The 27,838-nt window shown below is 37.1% G+C and overlaps 1 protein-coding gene across 14 annotated transcripts in view; it reads left to right on the top strand.

The window, feature by feature from the left end:
- The window catches only part of EMSY (EMSY transcriptional repressor, BRCA2 interacting), an 87,487-nt gene extending 60,252 nt beyond the window's left edge, over positions 1 to 27,235 (top strand). For 6 of the 14 annotated variants that reach the window (XM_047691135.1, XM_047691129.1, XM_047691128.1 and 3 more), the window contains 10 exons: positions 2,495 to 2,631; positions 5,051 to 5,224; positions 7,163 to 7,361; positions 13,433 to 13,597; positions 15,315 to 15,470; positions 16,606 to 16,647; positions 18,904 to 19,103; positions 20,973 to 21,536; positions 22,508 to 23,008; positions 26,816 to 27,235. In XM_047691135.1, coding sequence (XP_047547091.1) covers positions 2,495 to 2,631; positions 5,051 to 5,224; positions 7,163 to 7,361; positions 13,433 to 13,597; positions 15,315 to 15,470; positions 16,606 to 16,647; positions 18,904 to 19,103; positions 20,973 to 21,536; positions 22,508 to 23,008; positions 26,816 to 27,010 — 2,333 coding nt within the window. In that variant the 3' untranslated portion in view covers positions 27,011 to 27,235. The remainder of the gene's footprint in view (positions 1 to 2,494; positions 2,632 to 5,050; positions 5,225 to 7,162; positions 7,362 to 13,432; positions 13,598 to 15,314; positions 15,471 to 16,605; positions 16,648 to 18,903; positions 19,104 to 20,972; positions 21,537 to 22,507; positions 23,009 to 26,815) is intronic. The other 8 variants (XM_047691134.1, XM_047691131.1, XM_047691130.1 and 5 more) reach the window with 4 other exon arrangements.
- The last annotated feature ends 603 nt before the right edge of the window (positions 27,236 to 27,838 follow it).

Below are 27,838 nucleotides of genomic sequence, written 5' to 3'. Positions count from 1 at the left end.
AAGCTGGTGAACTTAATTTGCAACTGTTCAATAAATTGACAAATCCCTGTAATGGAAAGTTTTAGACAGTGACTTAATACAAATATAAGGCACTTGTTTAGCAAGCTTTTTAAAAAAATGGTCCTTGTACTTTGGTGAAAGCTTAGTTTACATTTCCTTGAGATAATTTTTAATGCTTACTTTCTAAAAACATTTTTATTAACCAAATATTTCGTGAGGCTGTATTATTGAAGGAGTCATAGTAATCAGTCATGTATGAGGGATTGAAGTTAATTAAGAGTTGAAGTTGATACATATGAATAATGGTCAGTGTGGTCTTTGTGGCTCTTAACAGCTTACTATTCAAAAACTACAGATAGAGGGAAAATCATTTGTGAAGCTGGTGTTTGGATAAAAGTGTGTTCTTATGTAACCTGATGGTGTTATCTTGGACAGATAAGACATTAGGTGATGGCAAGTATATTATAAAGATATATAAAGTAATAAGCACTAAGATTGCCAAGAACTGACTAGAATATCCTTGTTTTTAGTGTAACCTTATTTCTAAAACTCTCGTCAGGAATGTTGTTTTTCTCATAGAAAAGAATAAAATTTTGTTTAATTTTTCTTCTTGGGAACATATTAATCCATCATGTTTTTAAATGGTACCTGTTCTGTGCTTAGTCATTTGATAAATGATAAGCAAGCCTAGAAAAGAAAAGTATGACTTGTCTGTTTTCATGGGCAGAGGAAATCATAGGCATAGAAGTAGCATTATAACATAGGCTCGAGGACCAATGTGGAAAATAACACACTCAAGGAGATTTTATATATATATATATATATATATATATATATATATATATATATATGAATGATAATCCTGAAAATTAAAGTCTGGCAAAACCTGGAAACCTAAGAGGAATCTGGGCTCTATATGACAGGTAATAGGAAACCATAGTGAAGAAGTTACTTATTAGACTAGAGTCTGTGGTGTATATTATGGAATAGGAACAAATAAAATCAAATGGGTAGATTAAGGATCGGGTCATGTAGGATTGTGAAATCTAAGAGGGAAAGTTAACTAGATAAAATAGGGATTAGGGAAGTTTTTTGTTTGTTTGTTTTTTGTTTTTTAAAGATTTTATTTATTTGTCAGAGTGAGCACGGGCAGACAGAGTGGCAGGCAGAGGCAGATGGAGAAGCAGGCTCCCGCTGAGCAAGGAGCCCGATGTGGGACTCAATCCCAGGACGCTGGGATCATGACCTGAGCCGAAGGCAGCTGCTTAACCAACTGAGCCACCCAGGCGTCCCAGTTTGTTTTGTTTTAAAGTAATCTCTATCCAGAACAGGGCTCAAATTTACAACCCCAAGAGTCATATGCTATACTGACTGAGTCAACCAGTAGCCCTGGGCAGGTTTTTGACCAGTTTCACACTGGGTTCTTGATGTGATCAAAATGGTTTTTTAAAAAGAATGTTTGATATAGCAGGAGCATGAGAGCTATTTGTATGCTACAGAAACTTGAAATAGGGAAAAAATATGGGAAGCCCAAAGAGAAGAGGGTCTGTCTGTTGACATTGATAACATTTTGAAAGAAGACATAAGTTGATGACAAATCGAGTTTGTTCACATATTCATTGAACAACTGTTACTGAGTAATTGCCATGCAGTGTGTGATAAGCGCTGAGGAATTAGGGATGCAAAAAGATAGAGTTTGGAGCTCCAGGGGCTTTCACAAAGCAAGATTGGCACCAAGATTTCTAACTGCGACAATCAGAATATAGGGTACAAATTTGATAGGTATAAGAGAAGTAGGTTGTGGAAGGATGTAAGGAAGAGAGCACAGTAATATGTTTGGATCAGTAGATGTAGATCTACTGAATAGATCTTAATTGTTGAAAATATAGATCCATTTATATAAATATATAAATTGGAGTTTCATCCTCATACTCTTCAGAGTGGTGTAGATCACAAGAGCATGTGTTTAATCTGTGCCTTGGTCTATGAGTGCTTGGTTTTTTTTAATCACAAACACAAATGGCTTATTTTCATAAATTTTCTGTACAGTCTAAAGTTATGTGATTTTGTTAAGTATTTACCTCTTTTTAATGTTCTTTTTTGAAGAGTTTTTGCATCACACTAGTCAAATAAATATAATACTGGGTTTGAGGAAACTTTTTTTGTGGAAGGCAGATTTTTATTTGTTTCAATTAACTAGTCAGGGGAGGAATATTGACGGGGAAACTGATAGTGATATTTTAGATTTTGATTTTGGTGTACAGGTTTTCAAATTCCAAAAAGATGACTGCTGTAAAAGTTAATTCTTAATATTCTCTCATTCTAGGACAACTTCTGCTTACTGTTCCAAGCCTTCATTTTCATCCTCATGACAACTTTTGTGTCATCTGGGAATGACATTAACTACGTGTATTAATTATATACAGCATAAACAGAAATAACCAAATATCACTAGTCCTTAACTCAGGCCTCCTTTTCTCCCCCCTTCTCTAAGGAACGACAACCAAAATCACTACAATCCCAATGACTTCCAAGCCTAATGTGATTGTTGTGCAAAAGACTACAGGAAAAGGAACGACTATTCAAGGCCTCCCCGGCAAAAACGTTGTCACGACATTGCTAAATGCTGGAGTAAGTAAGAGCTTGTACTGCAGACTCAGCGAATCCACTGAGGATTTTAAAGACCAGCTATATAAATATTTGCCTAAGGACTTCAGAACCCCACAATGGCCTGTATGGTTTGATTTACCACTACTGTGATGTAATAACTGTTAAAACACCACCAACTGATGCCATTTTTCACAGTAATTTCTAAAACATGTTGCTCATAGCTACATTGCTTATGACCATGATTTAGATGCTTAGCTTAGTCCAGATGGAGGATTCCACTGGCTTAACTACAGGGAGACCTCTGTTAGAGGACAGTTTTGTTCCAGCCTCTGGCCAGTAGACACAAGCCTAGTATTGGCCCAGGCTGGGCAAAGTGAAATATTTGGAATGAAGAAAATTAATTGACAGGAATTTACTTTCATAATTAACTGCTTCATTTGTAGTTGTGAAGGCAGTTGTGCAGAAGTTTGGAGTTAGACAAACCTGGGCTTTGTCTCTTAGTATCGTAGTTGTTTGATCTTGGCAAATTTACTCAACTTCTGTCATCCTTAATTTCCTCATTTATAAGTTGGGGATGATGATCTTTACCACTGAGTTTGTTCAGTAACTGGTAGCTGTTTTGAAAATCCTTAGAACAGTGCCTCGTGCGTAGGAAGTCTTGAATAAGTAGTTTTTTTCTTACGTTGTTACTCTTGGTACTTAACTATTTAGGCTTGGTAATGTCCTGATTTGCTAGAAAAAAGAATACTGTACTTCATTTTAGTAGATCTTGAGTAGCTTCCTAAGCATCACAATCTTTATAATGTTGGCATTAGATCTTTTCATCATGTGGGAAAACAGCCTGAGTTTACATGGTAAGCCAAAATAAAGCCTGGATTAGAATTCCTATTTTCAGAACCCCTTTATAGTCTGGTTTACAGTTTCATAGAATTTGATATGTAAGAGGGGATGCCATGTACCCAAAGTCCTGTGGTCACATACATCGAAGAGTCGTGTATGAATCCTAGCTGCTAGGTATATCTAACAGCAGGAGTTTGACTCAGGAAATACTAGTAAAATAGAGCAGAGCATAAGACTACACATATGTATATGCATCTGTACTCATCAGCTTGTTTACCTGGGCATGTCTACACACATCAGAAGAGCTTCTTCAAAAGACAGCCTGCTAGTTGGTTTTGATAGGCTTTGAATGAGTCATTATACTTGGACAGGGCCCATTAAGCCATTTGATAGGTAGATATGCCCACTTGCAAACTAGTGGCTCTTGGCAAATGAACTAGAGCTCCTTCCAAAGCTGCTGCTGTGAAGGGTGTGTTTGTATTAAAATAAGTAATAACAGGAGTGATAGACACTTCATATCTCCCTGAGATAACTATCTCCCTTACAGCAAATAAACTTGTGATTTTTATAATCCTATTTAGCTCTAAATTCAGAGTGATTACCTTCTGCCAGCTCACCTGGGTACTTTGTTCTTACTGGCTGCTAAGTTTAGATGGCCACACATTTAGATGATGATGACTAAAAGTTAAAAACCAATAAGGTAAAAATTTTTCTTTTCAGTTTTATGGATTTTAACTTTTAAGAATGAATGATTTAGTAAAATCACCGTTTTTGAATTTAAACTCAAGTGTTGACTCTATAAATGACAGAAGGAACTTAAGAATAGAGCAGACAAAAGTGAAAAAATGGTGAAAAGTTAATGGGCTTAAGCTATCTAGTTAATAGACTAAAGTGATATTAGTAACATACTAATAATACAACATGGGAAATGCCCTAAGTTTGTTTTTTGTATTTTCCCATATAACCTCAGAACATTTGTTAATATCTGCTGATTTCATCTCTTGCCATGCTTTTTTGCATAGAGATTGTTGTTTGTCTTTATAATTTTGTATTTGGGGAGCTTAATTTATTTGTAGGTATATACATTTAGCTATTGGTATAATGCACAGTAATTTCTTATTACATTAATGTCTATTTTGGTTAAATTAGAAAATAAAGGTAATGTTTATTTTACCCAAAATAAAATTTGGGTAAATTAGAAAATAAAGGGGGAGACTTATAATCCCAACTCTTAGAGATAGCTATTGTTAACATTTTAGTATATATTCTTATATAATTTCCTGACTATTTTAATGTATGTATTTTATGGATGTGACATGGTAGTAAATATTCTTATGTGAGATAATTTTTAAAATTCACTTATCAAGAAATAAGTAATGCTTTCTTTGGATCAAAAGTTGGGCAGATGACTTTTAGGACTGTCTCAACTATGTCTAGGATTTTTGGTCACCTGAAAACATTGTACTTTGCTATTTAATTTACAGTCCTTTCCCCCATCATCCTGGTAAAACCTTGCTGTGTGATTTTTCAATAAAGGGATTTTTTAGTTTTTGGCATTTAAATACATATAAATCTCATATATTCACTAACTTTAATTTAGGGAGAAAAGACTATTCAGACGGTGCCAACAGGAGCAAAGCCAGCTATTATCACTGCTACAAGACCCATCACCAAAATGATTGTAACTCAACCAAAAGGAATAGGTTCCACAGTTCAACCAGCAGCTAAAATCATCCCGACAAAAATTGTTTATGGGCAGCAAGGGAAAACACAGGTATGCTATAAGATATGGTGGCTTTTGGGGCCCCTGGGTGGTTCAGTGGGTTAAAGCCTCTGCCTTTGGCTCAGGTCATGATCCACGGTCCTGGGATCTAGCCCCACATCAGGCTCTCTGCTCAGTAGGGGGCCTGCTTCCCCTCCCCCACCCTCCGCCCCACTGCCTGCCTGTCTGCCTACTTGTGATCTCTGTCTGTCAAATAAATAAAATCTTAAAAAAAAAAAATACAGTGGTTTTTCTTGGCTCTGGCATATTTCAAATTCCTAAAATTCCACGCTAGAAATTTGAATGAGAAGATCAATAATCTTTTAAAAGATCCGATTGTTAAATTAAAAAATAAATAAATAAATAAATAAAAAATAAAAGATCCGATTGTTAAGTTATGACCAAATGTACATAACCATCTGTTTTCAAAACCTGTGTTTCTCTCTTCAGTACTTTTTTTTGAGGGGGGGGGTCTAAATATGTGTGCCATGTCATGAGCAAAGTTTGGGGAAATGAACACCCTTGGAATAAAATTTGCGGAAGGGATATATTGTTATTTGAGAAGTAGATGCTTGAGGGAGAGTGGTAGTTATTTGGAATCTCTCAGAAACAAGTATTTTTTATAAGCTAGTATGACCTTTGAAAGCACTTCAAATACTTAAAAAAATTGTTTTACTTGAAACCTAAGTGATAGAGTAGCTAGAGATCTGTTCATTTTTCAAGCAATAGAAGATAAGGGAATTTTTCTGGAAATTTGCCTAGAAAATTGAGGCTAAGGATTTAATCTTATGTTGCTAGACTACGATTTATTTTATAAAGTTCCTACTTTAAATGCTTTATGAGAACAGCAAAGGAAGTAATGTCAACTTTGGTTGAGAAATGTTATTCTAGAATTCTTGTAACAGGTTTTATTTTACTTTAGTAATTTGCCTTTAGGATCAGTTCCCTTAGAATCATAGTGAAATCGTATACACATCTAAACAAACAAGTTTTGTGATTAGAGATAAGTCCAAATTGCCTTTAAGTTTTAACTGGTAACAATTCTCATTTGCTCCATCATTTGCATCATAGTATAACCCATGTTTTCATTCTTGAATTCTTGGAAATGGGTGAATTAGTGGAGTCTGAAAAGGTTTCGAATCTTACGTATTAGAGAAATAAAAACTGAATGTGCTCAGTCAACATTTTTATTCTAGGCTTCCAATTGAAGTCAGCTCCTAGAGTTCAGATTTTGAAGTGGAATGGTTCAGTTTGAAATCTTCCTCCCATTTCACTTATTTTAATGTCTGTGGTTTTGACCTTTGCCAGGAATTGATCTACCACATGTTTCATATTGCTTCTAATAACAGTTGTCTAAGCCAGTGTTGTTCTGGGGATCTTTCGTAAGATGACTTAGGTCCCCACCATTTTGTGCAGGTGTCTCAATTAGGAATTTCATTTGGTTGTTAATGAAAAGAAACCTGAAGAACAGTGGCTTATACAAATAAGGGCTTATTTTTGTTATGTTAATAATAATGTGTTAATTATTTTATGATGTTAATAAATGTTCAGAGGGAGGAAATTCTAGACTATTCTCTTGGCATTGGGAATCCAGGCTCCTTGTGTCTTTCTCTTCTGCTGCCCATAGTGTGTGGCTCTCTTTCTACTATATAGCCCACAGATTGTAAAATGACTTCTGAAGTCATCATAGGCAAGAAAAAACAGGGGAGAGCCTCGTCAAAATTGTGGCTGTTGCAGTCTGGCATGTACCACTTAAAATCTTTTATGTGGCTTGACTCTAATTTGGTCATAGATTGAATTAGTCTTTGATGAACAGTGTTGTGCCCAAAGCATAATAAATATACAGAATACAGCTTCCCATGTCAGGAAAATATTCTTCATGACTTCAAGTTTGGCATTTTAAATAGTGCTCTAAAATTTAAGCTGGGTGTATTTCTGATTTTCTTCTAGGTTCTAATTAAACCCAAACCAGTGACATTTCAAGCCACAGTTGTTAGTGAACAGACAAGGCAGCTGGTCACAGAAACATTACAGCAAGCATCTAGGGTGGCAGAAGCTGGTAATTCATCTATTCAAGAGGGAAAAGAAGACCCACAGAGTTATACAGATAGTAGTTCCTCTTCTACAGAGTCCTCCCAAAGTTCCCAAGGTAAGATCCATTTTACTTCTGATTTATGTAATTGCTTCTGACATAGTGCCCTATTTCCAAAATAGTTGAATCTAGGGGTTTCAAACAAACATGTATGGTTTGCTTTGTTGATTCTTTTGATTTTATTTTCCTTTGTTTGATATGTAATCAGTGAGCTGAAGTTTTGTTTTTGGTAAGATTTTACCATTCTTTCCTGCGTACCTTATGTTCATCAAATAATTGGTAAACTTTAGATGGTGATTTTGGCAGGTAGATGTTAACCAAACTTAAATAGTGCTGTGGTTCTTCTTGTTTCCTTTTGGGTAGTAGTAGAAGTAAGTGGGCAAGAAAGCAAATGTATCTTTCAAATGGTTACTGTATAACCTTGAGAAAGAATCAGGGTGGCCAAAGGTGGGCCATAACTGAGCTATAAGTAGAGTGACCATACATTGCAGTTTGCAGAGGACAAGTCCTGGTTTATATCTGTTCCAGCATAACTATTAATAGCATTCCTTTTCACTCTCAAAGGTATCCCAATTTAGATGATACTGTATGGTTGTCCTAATTATAAGGAAAGAGCTATGAAGCCAGACTCTATAGTAGGGAAGCTCTTTATCCTCAGTGTTGTTTTAATTACGTAGTTTGCCTAGGACGTCTCTTGAAATATATTCTTGATCATAAGCTCTGAGACCTACAAATCTAGTACTAATGTCTGTCAGTTACCTTGATGGCCCTTATTGTCAGATGGCAGGTATATTTATGCCTATGCTTGCTTATATGCTCCAATGCATCTACTAAGCAAAGCTGTTTATCTTCCCTTGATCATCCCTCACACACTCCATTCCCTCTCCTCACCCCCCTATTATTTTTTCTGGAGTGCTTTCTGAACATCTTCACTTTTCTAATGCAGATTCTTCATCTTATGCACTTCTATTATTCTAATTGTTTAGCAGAGTCTTTCCAGATTAATGGGAAGTTCAGATTGCTTACAGGGTTCAAATTCCTGATTAGTCCATTAATTGAATTTGACATTTATATATATATTTTTTTATACTACATATTAAATATTATGCTAGGCCCTATAAATGTTGAGTAAAATATAATTCTTGTTAAAATCTAGAATAGGAGATTAACAAATACATGTACAACTTCAGTATGAATATAATAAGTTTATTAGAAACAAACAAAAATGCCAAAGGCTAAAAATTCACACTCCAGTGAGGAGAGAATAAGAAAGCTTCATGAAGGAGATAGCATTTGAAGTGGTCTTTGAAAACTCCTCAATTAAAAAGAAATAAAACTGTTGATTTTAACAAACAATATGACACTCATTTTAGAGAGTGGATAGTTTTCTTCATATTATCAATGTTAGTAATATGTTCTGGATCGATTTACTGAGAAGATTCAATTTATCATTCTATATTGATTATGAATCAGTCTTTGTACAAGTTACAATGGAGTGATGCCTGTTCTCTATTTCATTTGATCTTTATTTCATAATGATTTGCTATTTAAAGATTCCATTCTTACTTTCACACATTGGCTGTATTTTCCTCTTTTACTTTTAAGTCTCTGGTTCCTTGAATAATACATGTCATTTTTTTCCTTGAGAAATATTTTTATAGAGGACAGGTAAATGTTTAGCTTATGAGTTGGTCCTAAAAGGGGGGCATGAACAGTAGATGTTTTTATATCCATAATCTCGGGTTATCTTGTGAAATTTCAAGTCTTTTCCTAAGGGACCTGTAAGCCAGTCATTACTTCCCAAACATGCCATTTCATTAGGCAGTCTTAAGTATTCATTCTAAGAATGGGACAGAAGTTTGGCTATTTTTGGAAGTGATTGAGTGGAAGGTTTTCTGCTTTTCAATCTCTTATTATACATGGCTTCATCTATTTTTATTTATTTGTCCTATATCATTACATATTTATTTTAAAAAATTCTGTAATATAGAAAAAGTCAACAATTCGGAATACCTATATCTAGATTATAAAGCCAGTTTTTATCATCCTTATCCCACTCATATCTTTATATAGCTCCTTAGTGCATTCTCACAATGACTGTTGATCTATATGCTCTGATTTAAAGAGAAAGGGATAGAGATTTTGGTCAGTCTAAGATCATGCTGGCATTCAAAGTATATGAGGGTCGTACCTGTTGGAATGTAAGCACTACATAGCAGTTCATTTTTTCCTTTATATTTTTTTGTAGTTTTTGCCACTCCCCCACCTTTGATAACTTTTTCTTTTAATGTAATTTCAAACTTTCAAGAAACTTGCAAGAAGAGTTAAATTAAAAAGAGAGAAATTAATATTTTAATATAATTTTAATATAATTAATATAATTTAATATAATTAAGATTTTCTTTTTTTAAGATTTTATTTATTTATTTGACAGAGATCACAGGTAGACAGAGAGGCGGGTAGAGAGAGAGAGGAAGGGAAGTAGGCTCCCCGCTAAGCAGAGAGCCCAATGTGGGGCTCAATCCCAGGACCCTGGGATCATGACCTGAGCCAAAGGCAGAGGCTTTAACCCACTGAGCCACTCAGGCACACCTTAAAAATTTCTTTATTTAAATTTTGTTTATTTCCAGTAGGTTTAAGGTGGATTAGGTAGAATATAAGATTATGTGAAGTGAAATGGAAGGGAGCAAGGAGAGAAAACCAAGGGTAGGGATTTAAGATGGAACAAGGTATGAGGCAGATACACAATTATGCATCCTATAAAGACATTGCTTTAAGGAGGCCACAACTTGGTTTCTAGGATGATTTTTCCGGAAGCTTTATGATCTTGGTAGATCATGGTGAGGGTGGGAAATAAATCCAGGTTAAGTAAAACATACTTATTGCAGAACTTTTCAGAGCTATTATGTGTTAATATATATTGTGAAAGATGAAGAGAAGAGTATATAATGTAAACTGCTCCCCAACTTTTTTGATCATAGAACCCTTCTTTTGCAGAACATCTTTAGGAACTAATGTTCTCTGAAACATTTTGAGTGATGCTGTCTAGGCAGTTTAATACCACGAAGGGCTAGGGCTTTATGACAGTACTTCAGTGGAAAAATGCTTATTACATCATAGAAGGGACATAGACATCTTGGGTTTAGTGTTGTGTTTTTGTTTGTTTGCTTATTCATTTGTTTTTTGTCAGAGAGAGAGAACACAAGCAGGCAGAGTGGCTGGCAGAGGCAGAGAGAGAAGCAGGCTCCCGCTGAGCAAGGAACCCAGTGTGGGACTCTATCCCAGGACCCTGGGATCATGATGGGAGCTGAAGGCAACCGCTTAACCAGCTGTGCCACCCAGGCGTCCCCTGGGTTTAGTTTAGAAGGGTTGGTTTAGATGAGTAAGGCATCTGGGAATCATTTTATGTGAGAAAGTGTTGTTGGAAACAGGACATTTATTATGGAGAAGAGAAGATGAGGATTGGTTTGGGCACATTGGGAGCTGTCAGTTTTCTTGACTGTGACATGCAAGAGGGAAAAGCGTTGGTCTTTGTGGCTACATGGATGGAAACTAGAACCATCGGGTAGAAGTCACAGGAAACCCTGCCCATTTAAGAAAATTTTCTAATTGTCATAACTGCAGAAATGGGAGGAAACTATCTTAGAAAGTAGTGAGCTCTCTGGTGTTGCAGTTCCTGGATTGGGATACTGTGAAGATTTTAGTACAGGATTGCTGATAGCATGAAATGAACTTTTAGATCCCTGCTAGCTGAGAGGTCTGAACTTTTCCATGAAAATGTGATATGGGCCTTTTATGGTAAAGTTATAGGAGACATTCTTTCATAGAGATGCCTCATCTGCCCTTGCATATAACAGTACAGTGTGTATTTCTGGTACCTAACATGTAATAGACATCCAGTAAATATTTGTTAAGTGACCTGTGGGGAAAGCTATCTAAGGGTTAGCAGACCATCATCCTCAAGACAGTTAGGGAAGTCTACGATGCTGCTGTGAGATCGTGTTCTTGATGTCTCTGTCATTGCATTCTGACCTCATTCTCAGACTTAATAGGCAATAGATTTATCTAGTCTAAGAATAAAAGCCAAAGTAAAGAGGAAAATCACTTAAGGATTGGTTTCTACATTGAGAAATGTAGAAACTTTGTCACAGCTCTTGGGGTTGCCGCAGTGATACTGTGCAATGATCAGCTACTTTCTGAGTATGGGCAGAAAGAGTGAAGAATCTCTAGCTCCTACAGGATAATGTTATTTGGGGTGATAGGTGCTCCCTTGCAGAGATTTGTTTTCTTTTTTTGGTCTCTTTCTACCTTATCCCTCTGCAAATGTTATCCTTGCTTTCTTCTGGATATTTAACGAATACACAGAATTGGGTTGCAAACATTCTTTGCCATGGGTCCTCTCACCTACCCAAAGGGGTGCTTACATCATTGTGAGAATTTCTTTTTTTTTTTTTCATTGTGAGAATTTCTTAAATGTGAGAACTTGGGTTTTATAAAAAGAATTATTTCCTAATAAAATTACTTTTCTTAAGTGTAAGTTCTATTTGTCTACTTATAACAAGTAAGGGAAAACTGTGGTATGCATCACATGACATTTGGTATTGAAGGATAGTGTCCCACAGCCTTCTAGAATTTGGGGAGAAGTTTAATGGAAATTATACACCCCTGTCGTATATTCTGTCGTATATTCTGCCTGGTGTTTGGGTAACTGGGGATGCAGTTTGTTAATGGTAATTAAAAATTCCATGTCTATTATATATCGATTTTTCTTTGGGAAGGCTGTTTTTTTGTTTTTTTGTTTGTTTTGTTTTTTAAGAGTCATTTCACCTCCCCAACCTTTTTCGACAACTTTGTGGTGTTCAAAAATAAAAGGTTCAAAGAAGGTGAACTTACATTGAATTTATTCTTGGTTTTTTTTTTTGGAGTGGGGCTACATGAATTCTTTTCATTCTTCTACAATGCTTTCACTGACTAATCCAAATCAAAGCAGTCTTTTTCTTTCCATGTATTTGTCTTGTTTGCCATAGTCATTTGATTTTACCCAAGAATACAAAGCTATATGTGTGTTTATTTTATTCTCCTCCATTGTAATTTAAACGTGGGAGTGGGGATCCAACATAATTTTTGTCCTCTGTGGAATCCTGACAAGGGAGCAATAGTCTAATCCAACCTGCTTTATTCTGTAGATGGAAAACTCAGTAAATTTGTTGCTTATTTTAATGCACATTTAGTATTCACATGCCTACTTTCATAGTATAAATATAATAAACCTTGGAGTTAGGGCTCTAATTTATTTTGAAATTGACTAAGAGTCTCAGAATCAAGAACTTTTAGGACACAACAACAATAACATTTCTACTGTCCTTCATAGTTTATGGAGCTCTTTTACATGCATTCTTTCATTATATCCTCAGAATTCCTGTGAGGCAGAGAGGTAAATTTATCATTGTCATTTTAGAAATAATGGCACTAAAACCTAAAGGCTCAACTTGTGAATAATTGCTAGAGCTGGGGCTGTAACCTAAGACATTGAACTCCAGATGTTATATGTGTCCTATTAGATCATCCTATTTCTAGATCATTTATCCATTCTTGTTGTTGGTGGATAGGATTTCTTTCCAGCAATTCAGCCATCCAGTAAGTGTTGACTGGATGCTCAGGTTGTAATATAGAACACATTTTCAGGTGCACTGAGGAAAATAAGACTCCTACAGTATTTTGCTCTTATTATACACAAACATGCATCTACTTACACAAATGCACACCTATTTATTATAGCAATTATCACATTGAATTGTAATTTGTCTTTTTACATGTCTGTCTCTCCAGCCAAATTATGTGCTTCTTGAGCATCCTCTGATTATTCCGTAAGCTCCTTTATATCCTCAGTGCCAATACTCCTGCTTACAGGTGCCTAGTTTGTTGAATCAATGTATAGGAGTGAATGAGTGAGTGAATACAGACACAAACAATATTATGCCCTCTGGGGGCTTACAGTCTTCTTGGGGAGATAAAGCATGAAGTTTACAGTAAATACAAAGATTAAAAAAAAAAAAACAATTTGTTTTTTTTTTTTTTAAGAGAAACTTTGTTTATAGGGTTTTTTTTTTTTAACTAATATAAAACAGATTCCCAGCCTGTAGTTCATGTAATTGCTTCCCGGCGTCAGGATTGGTCAGAACATGAGATTGCAATGGAGACTAGTCCCACCATAATTTATCAGGATGTATCCAGTGAATCACAATCAGCTACTTCAACAATCAAAGCTCTATTAGAACTCCAACAGACAACAGGTATGAATTCACATGCTCAATTGAATGAAGCATGTTTTCTCTAGAGATGGGTTGTGCTAAAATACTACCACTGTTATATTTTCTTTGTTATTATTTGAGCACATTTCCCCCCTCTGGACTGGTCTATAGTCATTGCTGCAGTCTGTTTGCTTGTCAGTTCAGTAAGAATACTGAATTCAGTTCAGTAAGAATACTGCCCAGGAATACTGAAGGATAGGCTAGTCAGGGAGAAAAAAAGGGCAGAACTCTTTCTTTTCTGTCTCCTGCTTAAAAGGGCAATCCTTGTAGCCTCTTGTCACCAGAAGGCAGTAGTTTCTATCATTTCTTAGCACAAGGGTAGATCCAGTAGAGCTGCTAGTTCTATGTAAGAATAATAGTAGGAAGCAGATTGAAGAGCCCCTGCCATCCTCCTCGATACTGGTTGGGCAGTTTTGTGGACATAAAACACCATTAATAGCCCTTGCTAGCATTCTAATTGGTTTTATCTTTGTAGTTCATTGTATAATTTAACCACTTGAGCTTCCATGCAAAGCCATCCTTATTTAACAAGATCCTATCAGTATTTCTGGTTATTTAAATATCTTCAATAAACTCCAGGCAAAACCTGTATCAGTTATACTGATTTACCTGTTACAGTAAGTTAAAGATTATTAGGTTACTAAAGGGGCCTTAGCAATGATCTCATCCAGCCTTCATTTTATGTGTAAATAAACTGAGATCCAAACATGTTACCTAGTAGGCTAGTGGCAGAGCAAGACTCCATGTCTTTTGATTCCTATTTCAGTGTCTGCTCTACTTTTGGGGTGACTGTAATATTATTTTGGTTTTGTTTTGCTTTCTTTGTTTAAATGATCAGCTTGACTTTGTCACATTATACTTCGTGGGAATGATCTGGATGATCATTCAGTGGACTTAGTTACGGGTAACTATTTGCTGTAACACCCACTTTACACTAGCCAAAGAATACTAGCATTTAGTGTCTTTGGTTAATCTTTTTATTGGTGTTATTTTTGGCCTTAGGTATTTCTTCAGCTTCTTGTCTTTGACATACTCAGCCATTTGCATTAATGTCTTATAAGGGTAGAAACCGAATGAGTAGATTTTATAGAAAAAGTGTTAAGATAGAAAGTAAATTTATTCATGGAACCCATTCTTGTTTCCAGGCCATTCCATAAAACATTTTTGTAGGAACAGAGAAACACTGAAAATTTTTATTCTTTAAGAGTCGTTGAAGACTTGGTAAATTTCTTTGGAAATTATCTTGAATTTTTAATAGATCAAATTAAACCGGTCATTATATTGTGCTATTCTGGGTAGGTCTGCCCTAGAGCAAATCATGGTGTATACTGCTTATTCACCCTTTGTTTTCAGGTTGGTGAACTCAAGAAAACCAGGGACTACCTTGAAGAAGGGTAAAGGAAATGTTCTAAGAGGACTGTGTACAAGAGAAACAGATTGCTTGGCCTAGTCATAGTAGGGGGGAATTTTAGTCTGAATGCATATGAGTTTTTCTTGCTAGGCTGCTGGGTATGGCTGTACAAGTTGTGCATTCTACAACCATACATAGCAGTCTGCTTTTTTTCCTTTTCAATTCACTGTTTCCTTAGTCACTGCCAGTGTAGCACCCCAGAGGTCTGGTTCATATTCCCATGGACAACTCTGGTTTTGATACTTGTTTGCAATAAAAGTTAACTTTTCCCCTGACTTTTTTATGCAGTAAAGGAAAAATTGGAATCTAAACCAAGACAACCCACTATTGACTTGAGTCAGATGGCAGTGCCTATTCAGATGACCCAGGAAAAGAGACATTCTCCTGAGAGTCCATCCATTGCTGTGGTAGAGTCAGAACTAGTTGCTGAATACATCACTACTGGTAGGTGTCCTTGTAAAAAGTAGTATTAAGGTAGGAGAGCTACCTTTCTGGATTTATGGGATGGTTGTTTGGGGGAGAATATAGTTTTTATATTTCTAGATCTTTTCCAATTTGGTCTGAGAGTACATTCACATTGTCCTTGGGACTTACCCTATCATTAATGACAAGGGGGAAAAAAAGCAATTGGTTGTTGCAAACTGTAAATAATAAAGAATTGAAGGTGGCCGTAAATGAAATCTGTGGTTATAAGGTGACAGCTGTAAAGAGGATAAAATACCTTTTATATAAGGATAGATATTCTGATACATCTGAATTTTCTAGTTTTGGGGGAGGGGATGTGGGTCAAGGGAGAAAGAAGGTATAAAACCCAATGCTTTTTTAGCGTAAAGGAAAAAATGGAGACCTTGAAATCCATGTAAATACTTAGGAGTTCTGGTGGAAAGCAAATTAGGTATTTGTTTAAAATGTGGTCTGGCCATAAAACACTAATGAGATTTTTAGATGGCATAGATAGAAAAGTGGAGCAGGAAGGATCCTAAGATTCTTTCTCTCATATTCTGGTGAGACCATTCCTGGAATACTGCTTTCTGGTTTGGACACTTCATTACCTAGAGATTTGAAATAGTTCAGAGGATAGTAATGTGAATAATTAGGGGTTGGGAGAAATGACTTATGAGGCAGTATGTCAAGAACGCCTGTCTTAAGTTTTCTTAAGCAGTAATTAAAGGAGAATGTAAAGTTAAAAATATTTAAAGGATGTAAAAAATACTAAAGCGGAAAAGGAATTCTTTGGTATCATTTTTAAGAGATTTTTTTAAAGATTAATTGGTTATGGTGAGTGCTCTGAATTGTGTAAGTCTGATGAATCACAGACCTGTACCCCTGAAACAAATAATATATTATATGTTAATTTTAAAAAAAGATTAATGGGTTAAAATTGCCAGAAGGGAGAATCCAGTTAAAGACTATGGAAAGCCATCTAGCATCTTTCTTTAGAGATATTTAGCAGAAAGCTAAATAAAGCAGAGGGCAGTATGTTGGGAATATGAGTATTAACCTCTGGGGATAGACTAGATTATCAGATGGTAAATGGAGGAAAAGACCTATGATTTCTTCCCTTACTTATCCTTTTCAGAACGCACTGATGAGGGGACAGAGGTTGCTTTTCCCCTTCTAGGTAAGTGGTGTGCATCCATTTGTAGTATAACTGAAGGTAAAAGATTATTGTTTTGGGGGGAACCACTTAAATGGATGCGCTCTACTCTGATCTGGTAGAGGAAAGGTAAGCTCCACTCAGTGAAAAGGAGACTTTCTTTTTGCAGGATAGTAGGATTCTTTCTCAGAAATGAGCAGTTTGACATTGAAAAAAATAAGAGCTGTTTAAAGAAATAAGTGACTGTTTTATGCTGTTGATATGGCCCAGTTAAGGTCACTTTCAGCTGTTTTCCATATGTTCACTCTCTGACTTCCTTCCATAATCTCCTCCTCATCATATCCTCAGCCACAGTAAGCATTTTCTTTGACTTCAGATCCAGGTTCCTGGCCCTGATGTCTTGTATTATCCTACAATAGGTGTTAGTTTTCTCTGACTTTCCCGCACACTGGGGAATTACTATGAAGGGGTTTATAGATCTTGAATGAGGATTATTCTTAAATGATCTTAGTTGATCTTCTATTAAATCCATTTCCTTTCTTAATAAAAAATTTAATGTTATAATCATGAAGATTAGTATGGACAGCAGAAATGTTCCATATAATCTGATAATTTCATAAAAGATTATTTATTATTTTTCAAATGTCACTCATTTCTGATGATGCTTCTATCAGTTAAAAAACTTAATTGATTTGTTTAATTTTAATATTAGTATGATTTTTTTTTCTCCTTAGTCACATTATAAATGATTTCAGTAGTTCTAATATCAACACTTTTTTTTCAGTTTGGTTGAGCACATGTGGAAGATTTTATTAACTTACATAATCTAAAATGTGCATGTAAAGCATACTGTGAAATGCAGTAAGATACTGCAGTACATTTATACCAGTGATGCTGCCTATAATCTCTTAGAGCACCTGCAGGCATATGTATAAGCAGCAATAGAAAAACTGTTTGTGAATATAGACAGAATGAGTTACAAAAATAAGTAAAGCTTGTTTATATTACATTGGATAGTTTTAGTTCTGTACTTATAATACCTAGGTGGTACTTTGACTTTGATTTCTGTAGTGATCATCTTCTTGGACATTCCACTATCACTTTTCTAAACATGGAACCACTTAATATGGAACTACTTGAAATTGCAGTTTGAGATATTTGAGCATTAGAATCGTGGGTTATTCAGAGAATTTTGATATTCTCAAAATACTTACCTAATCTTACAGATTTGTTTTACTCTGCTCTTGATTCAAAAAGTTCATTTCCCAATAACCATAAGCATTTTTAAGGCTCTGTAGAATAAGAAGTGGTGAAGGTTTTACTGTTTAAAAAGTTGAAGTTGAAACTGGTAAGAGATAGTTTGGCATCAGTGTAGACATTGTTTTACATCTGTTACATGGATATAAATGCCTAGCTTATTCCTTTGGACTTTTGTAGTGAGAGAATAAGAAATGGGGTTGTTTTCCTGTTACACTGTATTCTCACCCATTTATGTCAGATGAACAAAATTTGTGATTTTTCTATTCCTATGTTTACTTTTAAGACTTAACAATTTAAGGACCATTTTCAGTCTGTTACTTCGTTTGATCCTCTTCTAGGTAGAAAAAATTTTTTTATTTTCCTATTAAAAAAAAAATAAAACCTCTAAGTTTAGAGACTAATAGAATTTAAATGACGTGTTCAAATTCACATAGCTGGGGTTGGTGGCAGAGTGGGACAGAATCCAGGTGTGACTCTTGGTCCAGTTCTTTTTGCAGTATCATCTTGACCTCTTACATCCTTAGGACCTATAAGGCTGCAAGACAGTGTCACTTCATGTAAAAGAATGAATGCTTCTGGGTTTTATATTGCATTAGGAACTGAGACCAATAAATTAAAGTGTTATCTTAGTAAATTTAGTATTACCTTCATGTCCTTAAAGACATTAGCCTGGGATTTGATTGCAGAAATTTATTGCTGTTTTGTTACCTTAAAGGGGTGAAGGTTGTTGGACAAATTAAGTACAGCTCACAGGAGGCTGTAACTTTACGGGGTTTGTTCCTCCTTTGTGATAATAGTTTTCACGGTGCTTCCGCATTTCTCATCTCATCCTTATAATGGCTCTGTTATTCCCATTTTACAGATGAGAACACAGAGTCTCAGAGAAGATAAGTGACTTTCTCAGAGTCACACATCTCATAGATGGGCAGACTCTGGTCTTCTGCCTCCTAGTTCACAGTACCACATATTCTCTGTGATGCAATCTCACAGACATTTGTTTAAAATGACTACTGGTTACAGATGCTGTGGTGATTTCTGGAGAAATATCATCACCTCCTCTATTTTCAGTCAGCCATCGCTCCCAGCCCCAACAGCCCTCCCAGCCCCAGCGGACCCTGCTCCAGCATGTGGCTCAGTCACAGACTGCAACACAGACTTCAGTGGTGGTGAAGTCCATCCCGGCATCTTCCCCTGGAGCAATCACCCACATTATGCAGCAGGTTGTATCTCTTCTTTCTCTTCTTACCTTCTGTTACTGTCTCCTTCCTGAATAAGGTTTAGTTTCATTGATTATAGGAGAGGAAATAACTGAATTGAAGAGCAGTTCTTTCCTCTGTGAGGACTGAGTAGAGAAAATGAATTGAGAGTCTTAAAACACTGGAAAGTAATTAAGAAACAGTATTCATGGATCTTCTGTAAAATTGGAACATTTGAAAAGGGTCGGATTATGACTTCAGAATTGGTCATTCTGTATACGTTGTTATGAAAGCATTTATCACTGAGGTGAGATTTTTAAATGAAATAGAAGTTAGCTTGTTTAGCTGTTTGTTGCTAGGTGTTTTGGTTTTAAAATGAATTCTCATAGGAAACATTATTTATAAGTACGTATAAATATCTCACTTCTTTTACTCTATGTGACCAATTGAGGAAGAGACTTAATGGGGGAGGAGAATGAGTTAACATAAAACAGGAAATCTGGTATCAAGGGTAACAGGGAAAAAGAATATGTTGATAAGCTGATTTTGTGTCAGATACTGTGCTTTGAGCTTTAAAATACATTAATTTGTTTAATTCCCACTATGATCCTGCAAGGTAGGTGTATTATCCCTCTTACAAATGAGGAAACTCGTGCTTACAGAAGTTAAGTAACTTATTCTGGGTGGTAGAGCCAAGGTTTAAACCCAAAGCATCCTGCCTCTATACAAAGTGATATCATAGATGCCAGATTTAAGTGTGACTTCTGATTAGTTGTCACATAAATCACCATCATTTGACTGGTAGCAGTTGATCCTAATTGTAAGCAAACTAACCTGAATGACAATAAATTGTTGCATTAAAAACCTCTATGTGTAAGGTCATTATGAGATAGAGGAGGGTTTCAATTGAATCTCAAAGTTTTTAAAGTTTAGAATAAAGGAATAGCATGACAAAGAAGTAGGAAGAAGGGGGTTGGGGTGGATGTTGTGTCACTGAGGAAAGCCAGGTGGCCAGAGGTTTAGCTGAGTATCAGATCTCAGCCTGGTTGCTGGCAGGTCCTGACGTTGAGCTTTCTCAAGACCCCCAGAGAGGTCAAACCGGCTGGCCCTAACCATGTCCCTCAAGATCGATGCTTCCTCCCATCACAGTTACAACTGACACAGAACAATCTCCCTTTCCACGGACAGGAGTGCTTCTCCATCCCCTCCCTGGTCTTCTCCCCTCCTGGCAGCCCAGTCTCTGGGAAACTGTTGCTCAATGGGCCCAGAAGATGACCAAAGTGGGGAGGACGACTAGTGCAGAGGGTTCTTCACACAGGCCTTGGTGAAGCTTGAGGACCCATTTCCACTCTGAGCAGAGAGGCCCTCTTTGGGGACTCGTATGGGCATGTCCCTCAGACAGTGACTCTTCCCTTCTGGATAGGGTTGGACATACACACGGCCAACGTGGGCTTCTCTGAACCTTGGCTTTTCTCTGGACACCTCATTCCTGGGTTGCTGCGTTCTTTTCTTTGATTGGGTCAGTATCTCTGATGACCAGGCAAGAGAGCTGTGTCCTGAGCCAGAGAACCTCTCCCTTTTCTGTGTTGGGCTGTGCTTGCAGGGCAACCTTACTCCTCCTACCTATACATTCTGGGCTCTCAAGGACTTTTCTTAAAGAAGTGAGTAGATCAGTTTTTGCAGTCCTTAATGTCTAAGAGTTGAAATTACAAGAGTCTCAATCTAAAGACCCCCCTTTAGAGTTAGAAAACTTGAGTTTCTTGGTCTTTTTAGGCTCTTCCTTCTGAAAATTTTTGAATGAATCTCATAACCAAGTCTCTTCCAGTTTGAGGAAAATGTAGCAATGTAGGTGTTTTTCTTATTTCATTCTTACTTTGTGCCTTTTTTACTTAGGCATTAAGCAGTCACACTGCTTTTACCAAACACAGCGAGGAACTTGGAACTGAGGAGGGCGAGGTTGAAGAGATGGACACTTTAGACCCTCAGACAGGTCTGTTTTACCGATCTGCCCTGACTCAGTCGCAGTCAGCTAAGCAGCAGAAACTTAGCCAGCCCCAGCTGGAACAGACTCAGCTGCAAGTGAAAACTCTGCAGTGCTTCCAGACTAAACAGAAGCAGACCATCCACCTGCAGGCAGACCAGCTCCAGCACAAACTCCCGCAAATGCCCCAGCTTTCCATCAGGCACCAAAAGCTCACCCCTCTCCAGCAAGAACAAGCACAGCCCAAGCCAGATGTACAGCACACACAGCATCCCATGGTGGCCAAAGACAGGCAGCTTCCTACTTTAATGGCACAGCCCCCGCAGACTGTAGTACAGGTGCTCGCAGTGAAAACCACGCAGCAGCTCCCTAAACTGCAACAGGCTCCGAACCAACCAAAAATCTACGTGCAACCCCAAACCCCCCAGAGCCAAATGCCGCTCCCAGCCTCATCAGAGAAACAGCCGGCAAGCCAGGTAACGGAATATTGGTAGCATGCAAAGCTAAACTTCTCTGTTCATGGAAAAAATAAGAACATCATGACCCTGTCGTGATTAGCAGTGCTTTCTCCTGGCAAGAGGAAACTCAAAAGCCTCATTTATGCTGGTATTACTTTACCCCATCAGAAGGTTGATATTAGGGAAGAAATGTACGCATTAATAATAGGAAGAAAAAAAAAAAGCATAGCATGCAGAACTTGATTTTCCAGACAGTTAATGAAATCACTTCAGCATTGGTCAGCAGTGCATGGAAGCGAGATCCCTAAATTATTTGTATTTTTTAGGTATAAAATAATTTTTTTTTCCGTGCCTATAAACTCATATCTGTGGCAGTAAAGCTAAGTAAACTAGTCTTTTAAGAAGCTTCATTGAACATCTTCCTTTGTAGTTTACATCATTATCATCTAGTTAATAAATTTACCTTCTGGATTTATCTTCTAGATTATAGAGGAATTATCTGGATAATCAAAAGAAAAATTATATTAAGGAAAACCAATGGCTTTAGAATGATGTATATGTGTGTATGTGTGTATTATATAGAGAATATATTTGTATAGGTGTATTTTGAAGCAAAAAATTGAAAATCCTACTTTTTATTTTTAAAAACTGAAGAAGATGCAAATAATTTGAGAATGGGTTGAAGGTATACTGTGTGGGGATATAAATCCCAAAGGAAAACAAGGCTGCTGTGACTTTTTTTTTTTCCTTTATTGCTGTGAACCTTGGCTGGCTAGACGAAGGTTCTTTTTATCCCTCCTCATTCCCTAGGTTTCTTAAAAATAACCACATACTTTCCCATCCAGCCCTCTTTTAAAACACCAAGCTTCATTCAGAATGTCTTCCTAGTATACCGCACGAATGTTTCTTTTGCCATAGTATCTGGGGTGTTGGATAGGTTTTCTCAAAGAGATGTAGCTGTAACACACACAACCCCAATTTGTTTTCAGGTGGAGCAGCCAATTATAACCCAAGGATCCTCTGTTACAAAGATAACTTTTGAGGGGCGCCAGCCTCCCACAGTTACAAAGATAACTGGTGGCAGTTCTGTGCCTAAGCTGACATCACCAGTTACAAGCATATCTCCCATTCAGGCCTCTGAGAAGACAGCAGTGTCAGACATTTTGAAAATGTCTTTGATGGAAGCTCAGATTGATACAAATGTAGAGCATATGGTAGTGGATCCCCCAAAGAAGGTTCTTGCCACTGGTATGCTCACTGGTGAAGCAGGATCATTACCGTCCACCCATGTGGTGGTGGCAGGGATGGCGAATTCCACTCCCCAGCAACAGAAATGTAGAGAGTCCTGTTCAAGTCCATCTGCTGTTGGCCCTCCCTTAACGACAAGGAAAACCGATGCACCAGGAGTGCCTACGACAGGCCAGTTCATGCGTATTCAGAATGTAGGCCAAAAGAAAGCTGAAGAGAGCCCAGCAGAAATTATCATCCAGGTAAGAATTGGAAGGAACATGAGAAGTATTGGGCATCTTGGGGGTTGTGGGTTTGCTGTGATTGGGGCTGTCACAGGAAGAGTCATGCCAAGATAGCAAAAGACATAGCAATTATTTTTGAGATGGCATTTGAAAAATTGGGGTTTAATACCCATTATAAATATACAAATTTTTATTTTCTGGAAGAGAATTCTAGAAAATTGGTGGATGTTATCACACCCCCTCTTAGAGGTAGTCAAGGGCCCTGAGCCCATATGTCAGCTTGATTTGTAGATATAAGACATGCTTGCCAGGGGTAACTCAGTAAGTCAACCCAGAAAATCAGCAACTTGATGGGGTCAGTCTCCCCGGTCTTTGCTCAAAAACTCCTGGGATATAACTGGATTGCACTTTTATTTCATGTCAATTTCAGGGCCCTTTCCTTGGAAATACACAGCTCTTTATCTTGATCTAAGTTTATGGTTTTCAGGACAGTTAAACCTTAATTAACTGCAGTGTCTGGAGAAACATGTTGTAAGAAAATGTTTCTATGTAATTTAATTTTATATTTAATTTGGGATTAACCATAAAGCTTTGATTTTATTTCAATCATTGTTGAAAAATCTTGTTATGGTTACTGTCCTACCTTGGTAAGTACAGGCTAGTGAACATAATGAATTATTCATTGGCAGTAGATCTTCTGTGCTTCACATTCCCTTCATTTTGAAACTCATCTGTCATCATGCATAATAGATCAAGACTAAAGAATTACTGAGTCCAGACTAGCCTTTAGAAGTTGTATTTTACTTCCCTTTCTCCTTGCAGGGTTTCAGATTGTTTTCTTGTCACTTGTCATTTTTTTGGCTACACTCATAAGATGACTTGGAAGGTTATCAGAACAACACATTTTATTTAATGGAGAATTTGGATTCATTGAAATGTGGATAATCTAGGATTTACCATAGATTCATTGTTGTGTGACTTGGAAGTTTCTATGGTAAACTTTCCCTTTTCCATGATGCCAGGCTATAAGAGAATACAAATTGACCAATATTTTATTTATTAATATAAATAAGTATGGGGGAAATGCTTAAAGGCAAATAGAACTGGCCATTGAATTATTAAATGATTTCTTCCTCTGTAAAAACAGTTGTTAGCAAATTAAGTCATTCTTGACAGGGGGAGTCATTGGTGTGTCGCTTCCCCCACCCCACCCCCCAAAAAGGTGGAAAAAGACTTTGAGTTCCTAGCTTTGCCACTCATTGTGTGACTTTAGGCAGGGTTCTTATACCCCACTCTTCGTTAGTTTCCTCACCAGTAAAAATGGGAATAAGGAATGCCTATTTTACATGATTAATGGGAAGATTGTACAAAATTGAGATGAAGCACCTAGCACAGTACCTGGCTCTTGGTGATTGCCCAATAAATGGTGGCTGTTAACTATTTTACTGTGGCTCCTAAGAGTTTAAATTGGTATGCCAACTATATTGGAAATAATTTGGAATAGCTTATTTGGAAATTATTTTCTGTATTTTATGAATAGGGCTGAAAATTGCTTTGTGTATCAAGGATAGTATCTAATGAGTTGGCTCTCTACAGAACACAAAACTAACTTTCAGTGTATATATACCATGTGCTGGGTGGCCACATCAGAGGAAAGGACAGTGTGGTGGTTAGGAACCAAGCTTTTGGAGTCAGAAACACCTGGGTTTGAGTCTCAGCTGTGCTCCTTCTTACCAGCATTGTGGTTTGGAGCAACAGAGTTCACCTCTGTACCTCCATTTCATTCCCTGTGAAATGAAGAGCATAACAGTTGCTCACAAGGTTGTTTTGAGGATTTCATGGGTAACTGTATGGAATATAGCTAGTTAAGTGTCTGATACAAAGGAACACTCAATAACTATAGCTCCTGTTACTATAATCATCAGGAATATATTGTTGGGATATTTTCAGATCTTCCTAGATACACTTAGCTTTGACTGGAAGTACTGATTTTATGGATTCAGTAAAATAGTGTGGGGATGAATGAAAGAAGTCTACAGAAGTGCTTTGATTCCTTGAAAAATGTTTTATAAGAATTCAACATGTTTAATAATAAATACTTTGAATGAAAGCATTGTTCTTTGTAGACACTGTATTTCATTCATTTGTTCGTTCATTCATTCATTCATACCACATGTATTATTTAACCTCTGTGTTCTAGGTGCTGTGCTAGGTGCAGGCTAGAGGAGTAAACAAAACAAATATATCTTCTATTCTGAAGGAGTCTATATATGTGGAACTCATAGTTTTAGAACCTTAGATATACTCTAAAGATTTTTAGAGTATATCTTACTGCACAAGATTAAAGCTCAGTGAGGTGAAGTGACTTGTTCAGAGGTCCATAGCACATCTGAGCCAGAATTGAACTAGAATTCAGGTCTCCTGACCCCACCTCAGACTTCTTCACAGTGACCAGCTATATGGACCAGAGTGGGGGAAAACAAGTGACAGAAGACTCCACTAATCTAGATTGAGTGCCTTGGCATCTTGCAATATTTTCTTTATAGTGTTAAAATTATATTTATATCCCTCTCCCGATCAGTTCCCACCCTGGCAGTAGAAGACTGTTTTGGTCAGGTGTATTTCCTGATACTCAGTTTTGCCCCGGGACTTTGAATGGTAAAGACAGGTCAATTCATTTGGCAGGTGTTTATTGAGCAACTAAGGCATGACCGGCCCTGTTCAGAGCTCTGGGCATCTAGCAATGAAAAAAAGTAGTCAAGGTCTGTGCTCTGATACATACTCTCATGGAGCTTACATTCTAAGGGTGAGAAAAAAAAATTAACAAAAATGATAAATGCAGTGAAATAAAAAACAACGTAATAGAGGTGGGAGTGGGACCTACCCAGTGATCTGGTTTCATGGTCATAGAAGGAAAGCTTCTCAAAATGTTTTACTCTAAGCATTTGAGCTAAGATGCAGATGACAGGATGGAACCAGCCATGCAGAGATTCAGAGAAAAAGTATTCCAGGAAGAGGGGAGGAACCTAGTGCAAAGGTCCAAGGTATGAGTGTGTTTGGCATAAACCTAGAGTCGTGACAAAAAGTTTGATTTTATAGCAATTACGGTAGGAAACCGTTGTAGAACTTTAAGCAGAGGTATGATGTGAACTGATAGACCTGATAAGGATGAGAAAGAAGAACCTGACAAGGCAATATGGCCATAATATGTGTTTGTCTACTCATATTTTAAAAGACAGTTTTGTCCTCTTAGGAAAGAGAATTAGTATGTCACCCAAATAAATAACTTCCCCTTTGAACTACCAAAGGGTTACTGAAGGTTACTGAAGGGTTTAAAATATATTGTGGTGTCAGCAAATTAATCATATACCTTGCAGATAATAATGAGTGAAATCTGACTGCATTTACATTTAAAATTTGCTTAATAATCAAATGAAAATGTCCTTTAAAGTCTCTCTCTTGAATTAGGCACAGACTTCAGCCTCCTTTACTGGAGGACGTGCCATCAGGAAGTGAAAAGATCACTTTATGTTGTTAGAAGACTTGAGCTTGAATCCTGGCACTTTAACTTTGACCAACTGTGTGACCTTGATTAAGTCACTTACTCTCTTAGTTTCCTCATTTGTAAAATGGGAGTAACATTTTTCTTACAGTGTTGTATGGGGATTTAGTAGAGTATCATATGTGAAAGCACCTAGCACAGTGCCTGGCGTGTAGTAGTTGTCCAATAAATGTCAGTTTCCTTGTTTCCTTCCTTAGTGTTGGGGAAATCCTCCTGTTTCTTCTTTTTACCATAAAGCCTCTCTCCTGTGTCTTCTCTTCCAGGCTATTCCCCAGTATGCTATTCCTTGTCACTCCAGTTCCAACGTGGTTGTAGAGCCCAGTGGGCTTCTTGAGCTAAACAACTTCACTAGCCAGCAGTTGGATGACGATGAGACGGCAATGGAGCAAGACATAGACAGTAGCACAGAGGATGGAACCGAGCCCAGCCCCTCTCAGAGTTCTGCTGAACGGTCCTAAGTTTTTGGAAACAGGCGTGCACTTTAAAACCTACTTGGTTACCAGGTGTCCAGGGAAGCCCTTGATTTTTGATGTCTAAAGAGAGCACTTTGCCCATGCTTAGGCTATGGACCCCCAAATCACAGTGTTTCAACAAGAGTTGCTGCAGGAGCAGCATTTTAAAACAAGATAAAACTCACAGGGGAATGTACTTTTTTAAAATAAAAAAAATTTAAAAAAAAAAAGGAAAACTAAAAAAAAAGAAAAACATGCACATCTGCAGTGACAAAAGACCTGATATTCTTTCTCTGTTGGACCACAGCTGATGGGAAAGTATGTCATGCAGTGGAAAGAGACTTTTCCTGTGAATGTTCCTCAACTGGTTTCTGCTGAGCAAAACACCATCAGAAAAGGAGAATGTGAATAGTTTGTATTTTGAAACGGTGTGTCAGGAACAGTTTTTTAAAAACCTTGTATGTTTTTGAAAATCTCTGGAAGTGTTGAATTGGTTAAAATTTTACAGTTTGCTCAGTTTATAGTTTATAAAATAACTAGAAAAATACTGGCATTAAAGATCCTTGTTAGATGGTGGAAATCAGATCCCTAACCAGTGGGAAGTGCTTTTTGGGTGGCTTGTACATTCTCATCAATTGTATGCTAATTTATTGTGTTGTTGTTCCTGTGCTCTAGGCAGCCTTCTATTTATTTAAATGTAAACATTTCAAAGCAGGCCATATTCTTTCTGAGAGATTTCCTGTAAATCAGGATTGCCTGCCTTTTCCACCTCCCACCCCTCCCACTCCTTTAAGAAAAGAGAAAATGTTTCATTGTGAAGGAGAGGAAAAGAAA

This window comes from Lutra lutra, chromosome 10, assembly GCF_902655055.1.
Source record: "Lutra lutra chromosome 10, mLutLut1.2, whole genome shotgun sequence".
NCBI lineage: Eukaryota > Metazoa > Chordata > Mammalia > Carnivora > Mustelidae > Lutra > Lutra lutra.
This window is presented reverse-complemented; position numbering and strand designations above follow the sequence as displayed.